The sequence below is a fragment of the Triticum urartu genome, chromosome 3A, assembly GCF_056163025.1.
Source record: "Triticum urartu cultivar PI428250 chromosome 3A, HENAU_Tu73, whole genome shotgun sequence".
NCBI lineage: Eukaryota > Viridiplantae > Streptophyta > Magnoliopsida > Poales > Poaceae > Triticum > Triticum urartu.
Genome location: NC_141875.1, coordinates 556,531,278 through 556,540,672, shown reverse-complemented (window position 1 = coordinate 556,540,672; position 9,395 = coordinate 556,531,278). Strand labels below are relative to the sequence as shown.

At 47.2% G+C, this 9,395-nt stretch overlaps 1 protein-coding gene, 1 long non-coding RNA gene and 1 pseudogene across 5 annotated transcripts; 1 reads left to right on the top strand and 2 right to left on the bottom strand.

Annotated features, from left to right (window-relative positions):
- Positions 1 to 1,096: 1,096 nt before the first annotated feature.
- Positions 1,097 to 3,789, top strand: LOC125545052 (uncharacterized). Of its 4 annotated transcripts, none has more exons than XR_015619383.1 (6): positions 1,097 to 1,457; positions 1,635 to 1,752; positions 1,992 to 2,098; positions 2,182 to 2,274; positions 2,378 to 2,613; positions 3,275 to 3,789. It is a non-coding gene; the product is annotated as an uncharacterized LOC125545052 (long non-coding RNA). The 4 variants fall into 4 exon arrangements; XR_015619384.1 differs by adding an exon at positions 2,913 to 3,018 and having other exon boundaries at positions 2,182 to 2,613; XR_015619381.1 differs by having other exon boundaries at positions 2,182 to 2,613.
- Positions 3,790 to 5,293: 1,504 nt separating this feature from the next.
- On the bottom strand, positions 5,294 to 5,986 carry LOC147980504 (uncharacterized; annotated as a pseudogene).
- Positions 5,987 to 6,946: 960 nt separating this feature from the next.
- Positions 6,947 to 7,983, bottom strand: LOC125548730 (F-box family protein). Its single transcript, XM_048712276.2, has one exon. The coding sequence runs from the start codon at positions 7,876 to 7,878 to the stop codon at positions 7,072 to 7,074; it is 807 nt and encodes a 268-aa protein (XP_048568233.1). The 5' UTR covers positions 7,879 to 7,983; the 3' UTR covers positions 6,947 to 7,071.
- Positions 7,984 to 9,395: the final 1,412 nt, after the last annotated feature.

Here is a 9,395-nt window from a genome sequence, read left to right as displayed (position 1 = left end):
GAGTGACTATAGGTCTCCTGGCAGTCGAGTGGTTGGCTTCATGGTCGAGTGATAGCTTCTTGGTCGAGTGTCTTGAACCCGTCGAGTGGGATACCTTCAAGTCGATTGAAAGGTGACTTCTTCTAGGGATGTCCTAGGGTAGGGATCTTTGGACAGGTCCGTGCCCCTACCCTAGGTACATGGCTTCATCAGCTGCAGTGTTGCATAGGCGAAACATGGAAACTTCTGCAGCATGCAGTTTGTGTGGTGTTCATGACTCATGGAGACATGCTTTGTTGGACTGCCCTATGTCCAGGAGCACGTGGGCGCTATCATCCGAAGCCATCCTGGATCAACTGAGCATTAACCAACATGATTGTGCTAAGGATTGGATCTTTGTCATGGGTAGAACTTTGGAACCGAAGGAATTTATCAGGTTTGCAATAACTCTTTGGGCCATCTGGGGTGCGAGGCGCAAGGCAATATATGAAGATATATTCAAAAGCCCATATGTAGTTCATGGCTTCGTTAACTCTTACCTAGGAGAACTTCTTCAGTTATCTCAAAAGAGTGAGCCCCATGGGAGTGCAGCAGCTGGGCGGTCGGGTTGGCTAGCACCACCCGAGAATTTTATGAAACTAAATGTTGATGCAGCAGTGAGTAGGGTAGGAAACCATGGAACGATGGGTACAATATGCAGAAACAGCGAAAGACTTTCCTTGGCGCGTCAGCCTATGTTTTCAGAAATCAAAATGATGCAGCTACCCTTGAAGCGCTAGCTATCAGGGAAGGTTTGGCTCTAGCCCAAGATCTGAATTTGAACAGTGTACATCTCGCTTCAGATTGCCAAGGTGCTGTGTCAGAAATCAAGAAGGGGAGTGGATCAACCTACGGAGCTATCATCGAAAAGATCAAGATGACGGCTACGTCTTTTACGTCATGTAATATAGTTCATGAGTATAGGAGCTCCAATAAGGAGGCTCATAATTTAGCGAAGCATGCTCTAAAGTTAGGGTCTGGTGGTCATGTTTGGCTAGGCCAGCCAGAGGGAATTCCTTTAGTCCTTGTAAACATTGTGACGGTTTGAAATAAAAGCTTCGCGAGATTGCCTAAAAAAACGTAAAAAAAAAAAAGCGGTCGACAGTATGCGGGAGGATTACAGAGGAGGCGCTCGAGGGAGACCAAGCGCGCGAGGAGGTCGAGTGGATCCAGCGCCACGCGGTTCAGCCGATGCGCGCGAGGGGAGCCGATCCGGCCGATGAGGGGGTCCAGCGGACTCCCGGGATGCGGATGAACAAGGGGCCGACCGATCCAGCCGGCGCGGTCGATCCGCCTGCGAAGTGGAAAGGGGGGACGTGGTCACGTGGGTGATGATGGCCGGCCGGTGCCTCATCTGCTAGAAATTGCTCGCAGTTATACTTCAGTTTCTATGCACGCATTCATGGCGATTGATGTGCCAATCCTTCTGGTGCCGAGTGGTACGTCTATATATTCTTCCTCCCACACTCTTCGCTCATCCTCTCTAGCTCCCCGTGCTGATTGGGCATCCTGCTCTGGTTGTGGTAGGGTTCCTTCTATTTCTTTTCGTTTCATGTATGATTCATTTTTGTGCGAAGCAATTAGATATCCTCTCATACCAAAAATTGTGTGTACAGGTGATGTTCATACTAGCTGTGCTCGATTGATTTTATTTTGGAGCTTGGCACTGGAATTGTTTTTGCTTAGCAGTTGCGCGCGCCGCCACGACGTTGGTCGCCAGCATCAAGCTGCCAGGTAATTCCCCGCCTCCAGGCCGCCATTGCTCCGGACTAGTTCTGCTGCTCAAGTGCGAGACATTCCTCATTGCCTCTCTGCTCCAATCACTTATCAAATTTGAAGTTTCCCCGAGACAAATTGGAACATGCAAAGAAGATCTGTGCTCTCAGGCATCCCTGAGTATAGCACGAACACAATTTTTATATGTGTATCATTCACACCATTGTATTACTATTAATTATTGTTGTTGTCAATAGGGGGCAATAATATATGGAGGACTAAAGATGCAGGAGGCATCCCTGGAGAGTGGAGGTGCATGTGGAAGCATTGATACAGTGGGAGATAAGACCTCAACTAGGATCATGTAAGGCAGCAAAGATCAACACCAAATCCGATAATAAAATAGTATATGCTTATTTCTAATCAGGTTTTGGTTCTAAACTTCAGATTGGTTTTGGAAAAGGGTTCCTGCTGGTCCAAGATCAATGTTACGAAGTGGTACAAAATCAAAACAAAAATCATTACTTCCATTAAGAATAGGCAAGTTGAAGAAGAGACAAACTATTTACTTCAGATAATCCCCTTTTCAGCCTCCAAATCAATGAGTTTGTGTTCTTAAAATGATTGTCTCCTTGCATACAAGGTTCCGTTACCAAATGCAGTGACAAAATTGTCCGCAATGGAGTTGAGGAAGAGGTGGGAGGAGTGCAAGTAGTGGTGGGTTAAGACAGTAACGACTGATGTTTCACCAGCTCAAGGCCATCTCCCGTCGACGTCCTCCATAACTAGGATCCACTCATTGCCACCCACGCATCTACCTCTGTTGCGAACAATGATATGCATAATCACCTTTTTTGGGTCTGTTCAGTTTTCTGCATGGTAATAATTTTATTGCTAAAACATGGAGTATTTTGTTGCATTTATGTATTTGTTTTTGGTAGGAAAGCTCTGGTAGATGTGGTCCATTCCGTACTTAATATCATATAAATGATTCTATAATTTTATCCTAATGATTAACCAACTGTTGAGGAGTTCACCATGGTTTGTTAGATTTCTGAAAAACATATTGGATGACTAGCTTTGACAATATGAAACACAAATAATTGGCACCTCTGTATCATTAAGCTAGCTCCAAGTGTAGTGTTATGTCATCTCATGCCATGGCATCCTTTGTTTAGTTAGGTGATGTTATTGTCCAGAATGGTGCGACTTGTATCATCGTTCAGTCTGTTATTTAGTTCGCCAAAGTGCAAGGAGTTCTGCCAACAACATCATATGGGATAGGTACAATACAATTGCAACTTGAAATCAGTAAGACTACCATTGTCTTAGGAAGTTAGGATGATGCATGACCATGATCATTTGTTTGTACTTCAAATTACTACTTTCATTCTCTTCTTATTATTTACTTTTTTGTGTAATTTAATTGTTGTAGGGCTGGGTTAGATTAAATATCTTGGTGCTGGTCGTCGTAGAGAATGTCAATAGGTTTGCTAACCTGCATTTCTCACGTTGCTGTCTAAAACACTTTTTTTTGCAGGGTCTTTAACACTTATGTTACTTACCTCATGTTGATGAGAAGGTGGAAGTTTGCGAGATCCTTGATATTATGACTGAATCCTTGTCGGATAAATATTTGGGTCTTTCATCAATGATCGGTGTTGATCGGGTGGATTGCTTTAAGCATCTTATTGAAAGAATACAGAAGCTAGTGAATGGGTGGAAAGAAAGAACGTTATCTTATGGTGGTAAGGAGGCTCTAATCAAAGCGGTGGCTCAAGCCATCCCGACATATGCGATGGGTGTATTCAAATTTCCAAAAAAAATATGTAAGGGAATCACTAATACTATATCGCATTTTTGGTGGGGTGACGGTGAAGACCAACGAAAATTACATTGGTTTGCATGGTGGAAGATGTGCGTCCCTAAGGTATGGGGCGGTATGGGTTTCCGTGATATCCAAAGTTTCAATCTTGCAATGCTTGCTAAACAATGCTAGCGTCTCATTGATAATTATGATTCGCTATGTGCAAAAGTTTTAAGATCAAAGTACTATCCTTCTGGTGACTTGTTAAACTGTGATCTAAAGAAGGGATCCTCCTATGCATGGCAAAGCATTGAGATATTCCTGTGTGATCCAGAACACAACACTAAATATATGGACCAGGTGGTCTTGCCTGAATTGATTGCGGTGGCATCATGGTATTTGTGGTGGCAGAGGAGAAGCATAACTCGGCAGGAACCAGTGCAATCTCCAACGCGGACGAGCCAGGCGATTCAAGCTTTGTCTTTGAACTTCGTACGGGCTGCATGTAAACCAACGACGATCCCGCGTCTTAATCACTGGAAAAAACCACTACGGAATCAGTTGGCCCTCAATGTCGACGCTGCGTTTTCAGAGGATACTAACTCGGGGGCATGCGGCGCCATTATCCGGGACGGGGGGGGGGGGGGGCTTATTTGTTGCGGCATCTTCGGCAAAACTTGAACATGTTGCGGATGTGGTATCGGCGGAAGCTGCGGCTCTGGTTGAAGGCTTAAAATTGGCTAATATAGTTGGGAGCAACTCCTTGTCGGTACAAACGGATAGTCTGATTTTAGTGGAGGCTCTTCAATAAAACTCTGGGCACTCGATGGTGGCAGGCCCAATTCTTGAAGAATGCCGTTTACTGATAGTTAATTTTGGAAAGGTCGTTATTGAGCATTGTAACCGCGAATCAAATATGGTGGCTCATGTGCTAGTGCAGAATGAAAGTGTTGATCCACCAAACTTGTGGTTGGACTCACCTCCAGGTTTTATTTCTAATTATTTAACGGACGATATAAGTGTTGTTTAATTTTAATAAAGCTAGCCATGATGGCCTTTCCTTCAAAAAAAAACCCATCCAAGCCCTATACATGTATTTGTATACTAAAACAATTTGTTGGAGACAAGTATTTTTCTCATTTGAGAAAGTAAACATTTAGCAACTTTAATACTTTGTGCCTCCGTATATTTGCATAAGTTCCTGTCATCCTGTTGGGAAAACAGATGGTTCCAGCAACGCGTGCATTCTTTTCACTTAAATCTTTCTAAACACCGCTCCTTGCATATTGACATGTCCATTGGTATAAAAATTAGTGACATCAACTAATCAATAATAACATCAGATATTTCAGATAACGAGAGAAGTGAATGGGTGCAGGGAGAGGGAAAGCAAGATCATTGACAAGTGTCAATGATCTACGAGTCAATACAAGTCATTTCAAACATCAACATATCAGTACAACAAGCGCAGTCCTGGACCTAACAAATGGACTCCGATCTTGGTACACATGATACTAAGAGGATGGCCAACTTGACCTGATAAATTATAGAAGATGGCAGTTACGTAAAATGATAAATATTTGGTCTGCCTACATGAATATTTGGTTTGCGTACATGATGATTAAGAAGTTTTTCACTGAAAATAGGAATTCAGTTCTTCCATGTCAATATATTTGTAGAAATTTCTATCATTCTACTTGAAAAATGGATGGGCGCAACAATGCGTACCAATCATGATCTAGTATACACGTATTAGAAAAGGAAATGTTGCAAGTATCTCAGCCCCTCGTCGATGCTCATGCACCTACAATCCAACAACACCCCGAGCCTCACCTTTTCCATCAGCTTCTCTTCTCCGCTCACTTTGACCACGACCTCATCCTCTATCTTCATCCCGGCGCGGGCATCCCTTGCGTGGCCCAGGCCCCCTCCCCCCGCCACTGACGAGCGCTCCGGCCCTTGACGCCGGCACCTTGGCGTCCATCATGACGATCACCCCAGCCCGGTCATCGCGTTCCGGTCACTCACGTCCACCGCAACTGGAACACGCCACCGAAGGCCTTCTAAACGCCGGCGTCAGACGCAACAATGGCGAACGAGAGCGTGTTCTGTCCATCAGCCGCGAAGAGGACGATGCCAAATGCGACATCGGCAAGGGCCAGGCGAGGCACTGGGAGTGAGCGGCCGCGGGAGGCCGCGTTGCGAGGAGGAGCATCAGTCGCCGGCATTGACGTTGTTGTCGGTCAATGTTGGTAGCCGAGAATTAGAGGAATCTGAATTGCTTGTGTAACATTAGACAACATGATTGTCGACGATGAAAGGAATTTGGACTATGACAATGTTGATAGCCATGTGAAGCCTACCAGGAACGCAGATGAGTTCACTGCATTCCTTAAGATCTATCGGAGAATCGAGAACTGTGTTTTCCACAACCAACTCTAGCATGATATGATATTATTAAGCATCGGTGGCAACTCTATGGGGGAGATAGGTCCCCATTTGTATTCATTTCTATTCTTTTTTTTTGCGGGGAATATTCGAATAACCGTTCGCATTACTCAATCGTACTAGCGATGCTTCTTCTCAAATGGTGTGCTATCCATGCGCAATGTAAGTTTCATATATAAACAACCACTTCCCCTAAAAAAATAAAAAAAAATAAACAACCACTCTGACTAATTGTTAAATGCAAATGCTATGTATATCTTTTTTTTTACTTGTGTCTACTTTTATTTCTTGAGAAGTTCTTACGTTTTTTATTCGTGATTCTGCATTTATTTTTTTGATGTATCAGTTATTTGTTACTAGTACTAGATAACCAGAGACTAATATGAATATTAATTGTTTTATTATCCTCTATAGGCAGAACCTTGGAAGACGTAGAAAACGTTAAGATCAAGTTAAATGGTCTGTGCTTCCGCGATCCAAACTGCAAAGACCCTTCCATATGTTTCTGTTGTTTTGCGAACCATCTTTGTTATGCTTCTTTGGATGATTGCATGGCCGACTGTCGAAATGCTTCTCCGTTAGACCCGGCGGCAGCGATGATACGTTCTCCATCACCCTCCTATCTAATCTAGTCATATGGCTTTCTAAGGATGATGCCAGATGTGCTCATGAATAAATTAGTATAATAAACAATGTTGTTATATTTGTTTTTCAAGAGTTGAGAAGTTATATAATTATGAGTTTTCATTATAAATTAATTACTTATTACTGTCTTAATTGGTTTGTTGATTTCAAGCCTCGACTTGTTTCGATATGTTGTCCAAAAGGGGAAACTCTACCTATCATACGTCTGATGGAATGTTTCCATCAGACTGCTCCATTATTATCCGCATAAAAAGGAAAATTCTTGTGAATCAAGCATTCTTAAACACAATTGGTGAAGATCCTACCCTTACATAATCGATCATGGACTGAGCAGTCCCCAAAGAATTGCGTTTCCAACGATTGCAGGTTACAACACGAACACGTATGCAAACAGATAAGCTAAAACAGAACCATGGCCACCAGCACATATACACGTATTACAAGAGGAAATGCTGCAAGTATCTGAGCCCCGCGTCGACGCTCACGTACCTACAATCCAACAACACCCCGATCCTCACCTTCTCCACCAGCCTGTCCTCGCCGCTCACCTCGACCACGACCTCCGCCTCGAGCTTCCCGCCGCCGCATCCCGGCGCAGGCAGCGCCACCGTGGCCCACGCCTCCCCCCTCACGCCACAGCTGAGCGCTCCGGCCCTGGACGCTGGCACCTTGGCGTCCATCATCACGATCGCCGCAGCTGGCGCGACCCCGTGCCCCGTCCGAACAGCCGTCCACCGCACGCTCCAGTGCTTGCCCGGCCCGGCCACCGCGTTCCGGTCACTCACGTCCACCGCGAACTGGAACACGCCCCCGGGGGCCTTCTTTACGCCGGCGTCGGACGCAGCGACGGCGAACGAGAGCGTGTTCTTTCCGCCGGCCGCGAAGAGGTCGATGGCGAATGTGACGTCGTCGAGGGCCAGGCGAGGCGCTGGGAGTGAGCGGCCGCGGGAGGCGGCGGCGTGGAACAGCGCGAAGAGGCGCCGGTGCGGCGAGGAGCATCGGTCCCCGGCATTGACGTTGTTGTACAAGGGGAGGAGGCCGATGGCGGAGGGGTAGTGGCAGCGGCAGAGCCGCGCCCAGAGGTGGTCGTCGGAGAAGGCGGCGTGCCAGGAGGTGGAGACGCAGGAAGCCGCGGCGAGAGACGCCGCATCGAGGAAGTTGGCCACGAGGGAGAGCGCCTCCCACGGAGGCGGCCGAGACGGCGCTGACCGTGGCGGCATTGTCGTCGCTCCGTCGTCGCGCATGTGTTCGACGCTGTAGTTATGGGTATAGAGATTCAAGGTCGGAGATCGATGCGTGCACAACAGTCCGCGCTCGAGCGCTTATATCGATCGGGGCGCGCGTACGATTCAGGAGAGGGGGAGGATTCCAGAGTTTGCTATTGGGGGGAGACTCTGCCACGCTGGGCGGTTCGTGGGCGCGGGCGGAGCACACGTGGTCGGGGAGGACTGCTGTGGCGAGGCGTGAGCTTGGCGCGTGGCCAGCGAGGGACAGAGCGTGCCGAGACGGTCCCGTGCGCGCCCCGCTGCACGGGCTGCCCTCGACGAGCAGCGCGCGTGTCCGAGAAGGACACACGGTGGTCATCTGTACCTAGGTTGCGGCAAAGACCTGATGGCGCGCGTCGCCGCAGGATGCAACGTGCGAGCAGGACTCTGCTTGACACGTGGCTGCGATGGACCGACTCGACCGTACGCCGGTTTTAGCTTTTTTATTCTCGAGAGTACGGCGATGACGTACCATATATCTATAGAAGACAGAAAGTTTAATTACAAGGTGCATGACGGCGAATCAACCTGTGGCTGTGGTTGAATTGATTAGGTGGACAGTGGTATCCTCAACCCACCAGGGTTCAAATCCTGGTGCTCGCATTATTACTGGATTTATTTCAGGATTTCCGGCGATGCGCTTTCAGTGGGAGGAGATGTTCCCGTCGATGACGAGGCGCCTACGGGCTCAGTCTCTCGGAGGTGCTCATAGGGGTAGGGTGTGCGTGTGTGCGTTCATAGAGGTGAGTGTATGCGCGTGTATATAAGCGCTTGTATCTGTATTGATGCTCAAAACAAAGGTGCACGACCAAGATGCGAACATCTCGACTGACATAAACCCACATCAACATCAGCTAAACAAGACTAGTCACTCTCACGAAAGGAATTAATCCTCCTACACTGAAGCTAGCCAGCATTCAGTCCCGGACCTCCAGAAACACCTGCTCAACAAGTTGTGGTGGTGATCTCTACTTATGAATTCTGTTGAACACCCTGACATTCCCCTGCTTCCACAACGACCAAGCGGTACCAATCACAAACAAGTCGAATCCACGCTTGATACGTCTGGTGAATTTTTTTCTCTTATCAAGCCACCAATCTGTAAACATGATCCGTAGGGCCTCGAAGCATCGATCCCACACTTCTCTAGCATACAAACATTGTGTGAGGATGTGGTCCACGTTATCCTCGTCTTGTAGGCAGGTGAAAATAAGGCGATGGCTCATCTTGAAGTCCGTGTCCGGCCCTTCAATCCGAGGTCCACAGTCGATACTGAACGGTGTGCCACGCAAAGATTTTACACTGCAAAGGCGCCCAGCTCCTCCAAATGCAACCCGCCGTCCAACATCTAGTCAAGCCCAGGCACAAGCTTGAGTAGACGGACTTCGTTGTGTAGGTCCCTTTTTCATCTGCAGGCCAATGAAATAGGTCAGGTTGTTCTTCATTCCTATACACTGTGTTGATCGTGTGGCATAGATTGGCCACTTGGATGTGTG

What these genes read in the sequence shown, in the direction of transcription:
- LOC125548730 (XM_048712276.2), bottom strand. Translation starts at nt 7,878, where the DNA reads ATGCGCGACGACGGAGCGACGACAATGCCGCCACGGTCAGCGCCGTCT.